This window comes from Atractosteus spatula, chromosome 27 (genome assembly GCF_055471065.1).
Source record: "Atractosteus spatula isolate fAtrSpa1 chromosome 27, fAtrSpa1.hap1, whole genome shotgun sequence".
NCBI classification, from domain to species: Eukaryota; Metazoa; Chordata; class Actinopteri; order Semionotiformes; family Lepisosteidae; genus Atractosteus; species Atractosteus spatula.
In genome coordinates, this window is record NC_142732.1 from 10,209,536 (window position 1) to 10,218,501 (window position 8,966).

At 49.2% G+C, this 8,966-nt stretch overlaps 2 protein-coding genes across 2 annotated transcripts; one reads left to right on the forward strand and one right to left on the reverse strand.

Moving 5' to 3' along the window:
- Positions 1-323: 323 nt before the first annotated feature.
- Positions 324-3,531, forward strand: txndc17 (thioredoxin domain containing 17). Its single transcript, XM_088907052.1, has 4 exons — positions 324-609; positions 1,312-1,393; positions 1,938-2,013; positions 2,586-3,531. Exons 1-4 carry the CDS (start codon positions 465-467, stop codon positions 2,652-2,654), a joined length of 372 nt encoding a protein of 123 aa, XP_088763178.1. The 5' UTR covers positions 324-464; the 3' UTR covers positions 2,655-3,531.
- A 563-nt stretch (positions 3,532-4,094) lies between these two features.
- On the reverse strand, positions 4,095-8,057 carry med31 (mediator complex subunit 31). Its single transcript, XM_088906951.1, has 4 exons — positions 7,844-8,057; positions 7,536-7,610; positions 6,044-6,140; positions 4,095-4,774 (listed from the first exon to the last, which is right to left on the reverse strand). The coding sequence occupies exons 1-4, from the start codon at positions 7,863-7,865 to the stop codon at positions 4,582-4,584; spliced, it is 387 nt and encodes a 128-aa protein (XP_088763077.1). The 5' UTR covers positions 7,866-8,057; the 3' UTR covers positions 4,095-4,581.
- Between the last annotated feature and the right edge of the window lie 909 nt (positions 8,058-8,966).

Genomic DNA, 8,966 nt, shown 5'->3' on the forward strand with positions numbered 1-8,966 from the left:
TTCCGTCTGTTTAAACCACCGCCATGACAACACCATCAGGAGCGGCCTTCCGGAAGAGTCGAGTTAGCCAATCACAGCACAGCTTGTCCACCGTGTACGACGAATGCCCTCTGGGGACAAACAGAACCACAACGCTCAAAACGCTTTTTTTTTTTGCTTACGTTTTTAATAATTTAGAGTAAATCACATTTTTCGTGCTCTTAAAGCATTTTATTGTTGCTTTTTTCTTTTCACATACCCACGTCGTCAGAGACGCAACAAGGAAACAAAAGTAAAAGCAACTTTGCTAGCGGTACCGCTTTAAGGCGTCAGGGGCAGCTCATTGACTCCAGCAGGCGGAAAGAGGAGTCAGCAGACCCTCACCGCCTCTAGCTCGGCGTGACTGGGGCAGCTGCCGCACAGTAACATTTCCAGGAAGGAAAGAGCAGTTCAGATCGGGTTATTAAATCCTCGAGGACTTGAATATGACCCAATACGAGGAAGTACACGTCCGCGGTTTTGCCGAGTTCACCCGGGCGGTGTCGGCGCGGACGGGCAAAGACGTGTTCGCCTACTTCTCAGGCGACAAAGACGACAAGGGAGTGAGCTGGTGCCCAGACTGCGTGAAAGGTAATGCGGCAGTGTGCACAGCAGCGCCCTGTGGGTACCATAACTAGTAGTAACGATAATGCAGCAGGAGGATTGTGATGTGGGTGGGTGCAGCAGGACCGCCTCGGTCTGCAGCGCCCCAGTATGACTCGGTTCTGGATGTGGAGACGTGGACCCGTGAAAGATGGGCGATTTCTTTAAGCGTCTTTCGCCTTTTCTCTTTTACGCAGTCGTGTTGTTAAACGGCACTCGGGGAAAGAAAAGAGCAGTTCGCAAACTGAGCGCTGTCTAGATAAGTGTACAATGCCTTTCACCCCCACCTAAAAGAAAACAAACCCCAGAAATGAATCAGGTGCCGCCCACAGCCGTTGTTTGGTCTAGTACAGTCACATGCGGTGGTACTGCATTTGAGCTTAAGGTGCTGCTGGGGGAAAAAAGGTGAGCTCGTTCTGTAGTGTTTTGGCTGTAAGGGTGACTTGGCGATTTTGACTTGTTTTAATGTCCAGTGTGAGACTGAGACAGACTGGTCGGCTCTGTCAGTCGGGCTGGCTGGTACGCGCCAGTGAACTTTGATTCAGAGTACAGTGAGGCGTTATGTAAGGTGTAACTCCAGCAACATCATGGACTGTCGGCGCAGGTGTGTGAGAGGGGGTGTTACAGTGAGACCCCCGATTTCTGCAGCTGACCACAGTACCCAAGCTCTAACCGTGTCGTTTCCTGCAGCGGAGCCGGTCGTGCGGGCGGAGCTGAGACACCTGCCTGCGGGCTCCGTGTTCATCTACTGCCAAGTCGGAGACAGGCCCTAGTAAGTGTTTAAGATCCGCTTTTGCCATCGTTAAACTCGGGGCTCTGGCTGTGGGCGACCAGCGTGTGTTTCTAGAGACGCAAAACGCATTCTTACATCGGTGAGGGTCGAGTCCGCCCTGTAAGTTACTGGTAAAACGCACCAGTCTTGCACAAGCCTTCCAGACAACTTTTGGAACTACACTGGGATAAAAACAATACAGGGTAAGGGTCACGCACTGTGAGGTGTCTGCTTACGTAAAGTGCAAACACCAGTCTTGGAAAGGGGAATGTTGAACCTGTGCAGCTGAGGTGGTACCCAGCCCTGCTGTGTCACCCCAAGAAGTCTTTGCTCGGAGGTGGAACGCTGGCACAGCAGCAAGCACACACTGGAGCCTTCACAAACGTGAAGGCGTGAGAGCTCCAGCCTGTGCCATTGTGCTCGTTCCAGTAGGGGGCGCCGTGCTCTAGAACTCTACAAACGCCAATCCCCCCCCCTTTCCAGTGATTGAACTGCATCTCACCTTTTTTTTTTCCCCCTCCCCTCTCCTCTCACTCCCTGGAAGCTGGAAGGACCCCAACAACGAGTTCAGGAAGGTGCTGAAGCTGAGCGGCGTGCCCACACTGCTGAGATACGGCACGGTGAGCCCCCCCCCCACACACGCACACGCTCTGTCCCGGAGACCCCGCCCGCCTGGTCTCCTTCCAGCCCAGCTCTCGTTACACAGATAAACCAGGATTCGTCTGAACTGTAACTGTTTCCAGCTCTGAAGGCCGCTGCCAATAGGGTGTTGCGTTGCACAGGTCACATAAAATTCCAAACTTCTGAGGACAAGGACAAGTTTCAAACAAGCAGTTATGAAGCAGCCTGTGGCTGGAAGGTTGCCGGTTCAAATCCCGCGGCCAGCAGAGAAATCCTACTCTGTTGGGCCCCTGAGCAAGGCCCTTCACCCCAGCTGCTCCAGGGGCGCCGTATAAATGGCTGACCCTGCGCTCCGACCCCAAGCTTCTCTCCCTGACTGTGTCTCATGGAGAGCAAGCTGGGGTCTGCGAAAAGATTAATTCCTAATACAAGCGATTGTAAATGGCCAATAAAGTGAACTTATCTTATCACGCTGTGGGCCACCAGGACCAATGAGCCCTGCTGTCAGCCAGCGCTGGCGTGGTTCTGAGGTCCTGGGCTGGCAAGGTCTCTCTCTGCCTGTGTTTTGCAGCCTCAGAAGCTGGTGGAGGAGGAGTGCTTCAAGGCCGACCTGGTGCGCATGATGTTTACAGAGGATTAGATCCCACTCTGGCCACCCAGCTGTCCCTGTGTCCATGGCGCCTTAAACGAGACGGTGATCCCCCCACTGCCCAGCTGTACAGAGATCCAGCCCCCGTCCAGAGGGCCTCCTGCAAAGGCTCTCTGCTCCTTCCCCCTGCTCCCCTGCTGTTTGTTTTGTGTAGGTGATCAGTGCCATCGCAGCAGAAGAGAAGCCCCAGGTGACCAAGGATGATCTAACACAGGGGTGACTGGCCCTGCTCCCGGAGACAAACGAGTCCAGCATGTTTCATGGGTCCCCCTTAAAAAACACTTGGAAGAATTAATCTGGACCACTTCAGCAGTTTATTGGTTCGGATATCATTTGAAAATGCCAACACATTGCAATTAGCAAGAGGCACTGGGCATTCCTAACTTAAGGGAACCAATTAACTGACTAAATTGATTAAACCATCTACAGATTTCAGGGTGACCTTTAAGGCCTGCTGGACCATGGCTCTCTGGGAGCAGGGTTGGCCACCTATGATCTTATACGTTCAGAGTACTGAACAATTGGTTTGTTCTAGTGGGTTAATTCATTATTAAAACAATGTTAAGAGATTGCTGTTGTCATTTGGACGTTGACCTGCTCTTGGAACAAAGATTTCACTATTCCTAGCCTCTCTTTCACAATTCACTCGTAATCCTCCACAGGGCTTTGGTAGCAGCTCTTCGGACCCCCTGGGCCGGGCTGAGTACTGCCCCTCCTGGCGTAGGGGTCAGGTAATTCAGGGTGACCAGACACCTGCCTTGTATCAAAAGAAACTTCAACATAAGAAATGAATGTGCATATTGGTCTGTGGAACTGGTACTTCTGCAAAAGCATTAAAAATCCAAATAAAATAGCATTTTTGGTCAGTGAATGATGCTTTAGTCTTTTCATTTTAACTGTGCGCACTAAAATGGGCGAGGACTTCCCACTGGGCTTTTCTTGTTTCATTGTTTGTGGTTAGGGGACTCTGTCCCCTTCTGTTCACATGGGAGAGCTCCAGTGAGCTCAATTCTTTGTGGAGGTCACATTTAAGCTATTTTCAATACCCTACAGTAACACAAGATCAAGCGTATTAAACCGATAGGACTCCATTGGGTGAAATTATTTCAAACATTAATAAGTTTCATTCTGGCTTTAATTACTATTATTGGAAAAAATACTAAAGCTAGAAGTGGTCAAAAAAGGTATATTGCTACCAACAAGAAAAACATCTCATGTGACCGTAGGTAACTGCACTCATTTTGATTTTTCATTTGTTTGACTTATATGGAATTTTAAACTTTATTAATTAAACGGCCGGGAAACGTACCCTGGGAAACACAACGGACAGGCACACACAAATTCAAACTACAGTGAGCCCATCAAGCTCCTCACCTTACAGCAACACCTGTGCAGGAAAGATCATTATAAAATAAAACCCCTAAAGCATATGGAAAAATGTCTTTACTAGAAAATTGGTATCACAAATAATATCGCAGTGGACTGAGTTAACCCCACTGAATTCTGAATACAAAATAAATGACACAAAGGACCTTGAGTTTCCAGTCAGTGACTGCTGGAGGCAAACCTTGAATACAGGCCAAATAAAGAAACAAGTCTTAATGAAAAGATGCATGATCGGAGCCTGTGTTGCTCGTTAGAGAATAACGGTGTTAACGGTGTTGGATCTTTGTTACGCCCGGTGAAACACTGCAGGAACGGTGCCGATCGGGAGGAGAGGTTTGCGCACGGCGTCCCAGGGCGCTGTGTGATGGACAGGACGCTGGCAGGGCTGGTGTTCAAGGCTGCAGTGCAGAGCTCTGCCACAGCCACCAGCCTTCGCCCTTATTGCAGGGGCTGAAACTCGGAGTCTCCTCAGTTCAAGGGGCCCCCCCCGGGCAGCCCAGCGCCAGCCTGATCCCCCGCCTGCCCGCGGGCCTCACTTGGCCGCGGCGTTGCCGTGCTGCTGCTGCTCCGCCAGGGCCTGCTGCAGCCGCGTGCGCTTGCGGGAGTAGTGCTGCCAGTGCAGGAGCTGCTGCTCGTCGATGAACTTGGCGCACTGAGCGTTCACCAGCTCCTTGCGGAAGTGCTCGTACTGCAGCAGCTCCAGCATGTGCAGGCTCTGGGGGTACCTGGGCAGGGAGCGGGAGACAGGGGCACGGTCACACACAGGGCCACCAAGGCAGCTTTTAACGAGCGTTCAGGAGGAGGGACAGCCCTCAGATCCCCCTTCATCTCTGCTGCCCTAACTCGTATTTCTTGTGTCCCGAAAACCCCAGCAAGCCCATTACTTCCCTGCTTCTCTTTTAGCATCCCTCCTCCACCCCATCTCCACCTCTGCAGCTGCCCTTCGGTTCATTTCCCCCCCAACTTCCATCACCCACAGGCTGGGGGCTGGGCCTCGGCCCGCCAGACTGAGCCTCTCTTCATGCCTGACTTTTTCCACATCACCATGCAGAATGTATTTTCGGTTTGAATGTCATTATTCCTTAAGAATTAAACATTATGTTCAAAGCCATAACTTATAGACTTAGACGCTAGCCATACTTTTGCTTTCACAAGCCCATACTTAATGATGATGTCCTCAAATTGAAAACACAATGAATTCTAACCGAAGACTACAGGAAAATTAATGTATCCCATACATAAGGGCCTGGGGTTTATACCTGTGGGTAACACCAGAACTCTGAAGGAAGGATCTACAATATCCCACTGCTCTTCCCACAGTATTGCACTGGAATTTCTCATGTCTTCCAGGCTGTTAGAATACTTTAAAGTGTTACCTCCGCCTTACTAAGGGGCAGATTCTGAGCCAGGTCTGTAACTACAATGAGGATAATCTGATCAACTGATCCGAGAGGGCAGGGCACAGACTGTCAAGTGCAGAATACAGAGAGCCTGGTCATGCAGAGACTGCGGTCCCAATCCAGCATGAGACAGTGCCAGAATCAAAGTCAAAGTCAACTTTCTTGTCAAACCAACCCTTTGGGTTGTTAGGGTGCTTCTGTGGTACCAGAGATACAAAAAAAGACAGATAAAAAGAAAAGGCATAAATAACACATATCATGATGCTACATTGAAATGAAGATAAAATCGACATTCACGAATAAATAGCTTAATCAATACTTTTGTAATATATAGTTCAGGTGGGTGGCCGCCTCAGCATGCGTAGGCTGGCAAGGAACAAGTAATAGGTTTATTCCATGCTGAATTGAGAAGAAAGAAAACACAACGTTTCGGTTGTGGAGCCTTCTTTGGGTGTCAGCCAAGAAGGCTCCACAGCCGAAATGTTGTGTTTTCTTTCTTCTCTTTTCAGCATGGAATAAACCTATTACTTGTTCCTTTGTAATAGAGTTGAGAGACCAAACAGCCTCTGAACACAGCCAGACACAGACACTCACTTCAGGTACTTGGCGTATTCCGGGTCCTTCCAGTACAGCAGGTACTTCAGGTAGTTCACAAAGGGCTTCTCTCGCAGGTAGCCTCTCTGAGCCAGGACTGGGACCACAAGACAGAGCCGTCAGCTCACACAGCCTTCGCGCGCGGTTCCTCCTTTCTTTTACTGTCAATGACTCAAATGCACTAAAGGAAAAGTTATCTATAAGACCCCTCTCGGGCTAGAGACGAGCGTTACTGTTGAGAGGTGAATCAGACCCGCTGTGCAGCCGAGAGCTCGGGTGGAACAGAACCCAGACGTCCATCTCGGAACCCAGGTCAGTGGTCACATTTTAATTAATAATGTACCGCAAGTTTAAATTGAGCACTAGTTAAAAACAGTTACTCCACTGAAGCAACTGAGAGACGGGCAGAAGAGCAGAAGCTGCCGAGGTTTATTTTTAGGACCCGCGGGGCTCAGTCCAGGTTTAAGATATTTAAGCCAAATAACCCTGCAGCTCCCAGCTGGCAGCCCACTGGAGCTCAGCAGGTGAGAGCCTGGTCAGCACCTGGATGGGAGACCTCCTGGGAACAACGGTCTGTGTGGGTCCTGATGCCCCAGTATAGTAGTAATAATAATTCCTTACGCTTATATAGTGCTTTTCTGGACACTCCACTCAAAGAGCTTTACAGGTAATGGGGATCCCCTCCACCACCACCAGTGTGCAGCCCCACCTGGGTGATGCGACGGCAGCCATAGTGTGCCAGAACGCTCACCACACACCAGCTCTCAGTGGGGAGGAGAGCAGAGTGCTGAAGCCAGTTCAGAGATGGGGATTATTAGGAGGCCATGACTGGTAAGGGCCAATGGGAAATTTGGCCAGGATGCCGGGGTTACACCCCTACTCTTTTTGAGAAACACCCTGGGATTTTTAATGACCACAGAGAGTCAGGACCTCGGTTTTACGTCTCATCTGAAGGATGGTGCCTTTTTACAGTATAGTGTCCCCATCACTATACTGGGGCATTAGGACCCACACAGACCACAGGGTGAGCGCCCCCTGCTGGCCCCACTAACACCTCTTCCACCAGCAACCAACGTTTTTCCCAAGAGGTCTCCCATCCAGGTACTGAGTGACGGGGACACTTTACTGTAAAAAGGAACTGTCCTTTAGATGAGACGTAAAACCGAGGTCCTGACTCCCTGTGGTCATTAAAAATCCCAGGGTGTTTCTTTAAAAAGAGTAGGGGTGTCCTGGCCAAATTTCCCCCTGGCCTTAACCAGTCATGGCCTCCTAATAATCTCTGTTTCTGAACTGGCTTCATCACTCTGCTCTCCTCCCCACTGAGAGCTGGTGTGTGGGGCGTACTGGTGCATCATCCAGGTGGGGCTGCACACTGGTGGTGGTGGAGGGGATCCCCATTACCTGTAAAGCGCTTTGAGTGAAGTGCCCAGAAAAGTGCTATATAAGCATAAGGAATTATTATTATTATTAAGAGGGTGAAAGAGCGACTCACAGTTCAGGTAGTTGGGGTTAGCGAGACACTGCACGAACTCCAGCTCCGACTGGAAGCGGTTTCTCGCCTGCTCCTCTGTCGGCGAAGAAGAGAGCATTACAAACACGCCAAGGGACAGGAACCACGGATTCAATACGTAAGCACTCCCCATCCACCTCAACACGCTGACGTACGCCCTTTTAGTATATTAGACAGAAACTGCATACAAATAAAGACGAGGTGTGCACGCCACTTTCACAGCAGCAGATAAACCATAACCCGCGACCGCACTACTCTCAGCTGGCGCAAGTAAACAGACCCGTACGAACCTGTCTCCATCGCCGTCGACATAGCAGTCAGCGGACTCTCGTGTTCTGCGCAATGAAAAAGCGCTACTCCTCAGAGATACAAACCCAACCTTTAGCAGTGTAACCTGTAAAACAAATCTTTGTAGTCGAGAGAGAATAGTTTTAATACTAAAATGAACTACACTTCATTTAGCGTAACACAGCACATCCGCCATCTTGGCCGGAACTCGTGTATGACGTCTAACAACGCGACGCCCTCCCGGCTGTGTGTTTTTCCTACCCCAGTTCCTGTAGCAACACGCCCCATTCCTTCCCCCTCAGTTGCGTAGACAATCTTGGGTGTGATTTCGTAGGACCCGTCTTCCAATTAGCAGAACTTGGGAAGCAGCGTGGCTTTGGAGTTCCTTTAATACTGAGTGGTTTGTTTTGCTGGAGACTATGTCGGTGTTCTTTTGTTACAATTTATTTGATACTTGAAATTCAAAATAAATTGTAACATTCGTAAGCAATGGTCTGCGCCGGCAATACACGTAAAGCCAGAACACAGGAGTATTAAAATGTTTACTAGAGGAGACCGTTCGTCCCATCTACTGTTAGTTGTAAATCGATCTAAGGATCTCATCTCATCCAGGTGTTTCTCGAAAAAACAAAACCGTATCGTCTTCAATTACGTGCTTGTGTAGCTTGTTCCCGACTCCAACACCTCTTTGTGCAAAGGAGGGCCTCCTGCTCTCGGGTTTAGAATGCACTTCTAAGCTGTACAGTACAAGACGCACTCTGCACACGCAGTGCACGTCCATGCAGACTGAAGAATCAAGCTTTATAACACAAATTCCTGCTATATAGTAGCACCCATAAGTTATCATTTATAGGTTCATCACTAAAAGACCCCCTAAAACTGAGCACGTTGCCCATTAACACTTGATTTTGCCTTTGTTGTGATGTTTGTACATAAGAAAATCACCATTTGATGTCGTACTGTTGTAATGTTACTCAGTTGCAGCTCTACGTGTGTGATAGCTCAGTATAGTGAGTGTAGTTCGGCACTTTTTTATGTATTTATGCATAAACAATAAGAAAAATTACAATACAAGCAAGTGTACATATAACAATTCAAGACAAAAACATCGTACTTTTGCGGTTT

Bases quoted from the DNA above. Each gene is read 5' to 3' on its own strand.
- txndc17 (XM_088907052.1), top strand. From the start codon at position 465: ATGACCCAATACGAGGAAGTACACGTCCGCGGTTTTGCCGAGTTCACC. The intron at 610-1,311 runs GTAATGCGGCAG...CGTTTCCTGCAG, and splicing joins GTGCCCAGACTGCGTGAAAG to CGGAGCCGGTCGTGCGGGCG. The intron at 1,394-1,937 runs GTAAGTGTTTAA...ACTCCCTGGAAG, and splicing joins CAAGTCGGAGACAGGCCCTA to CTGGAAGGACCCCAACAACG.
- med31 (XM_088906951.1), bottom strand. From the start codon at position 7,865: ATGTCGACGGCGATGGAGACAG. The intron at 7,611-7,843 runs GTTCGTACGGGT...CTTCGCCGACAG, and splicing joins GTCGACGGCGATGGAGACAG to AGGAGCAGGCGAGAAACCGC. The intron at 6,141-7,535 runs GTGAGTCGCTCT...TTGTGGTCCCAG, and splicing joins TAACCCCAACTACCTGAACT to TCCTGGCTCAGAGAGGCTAC.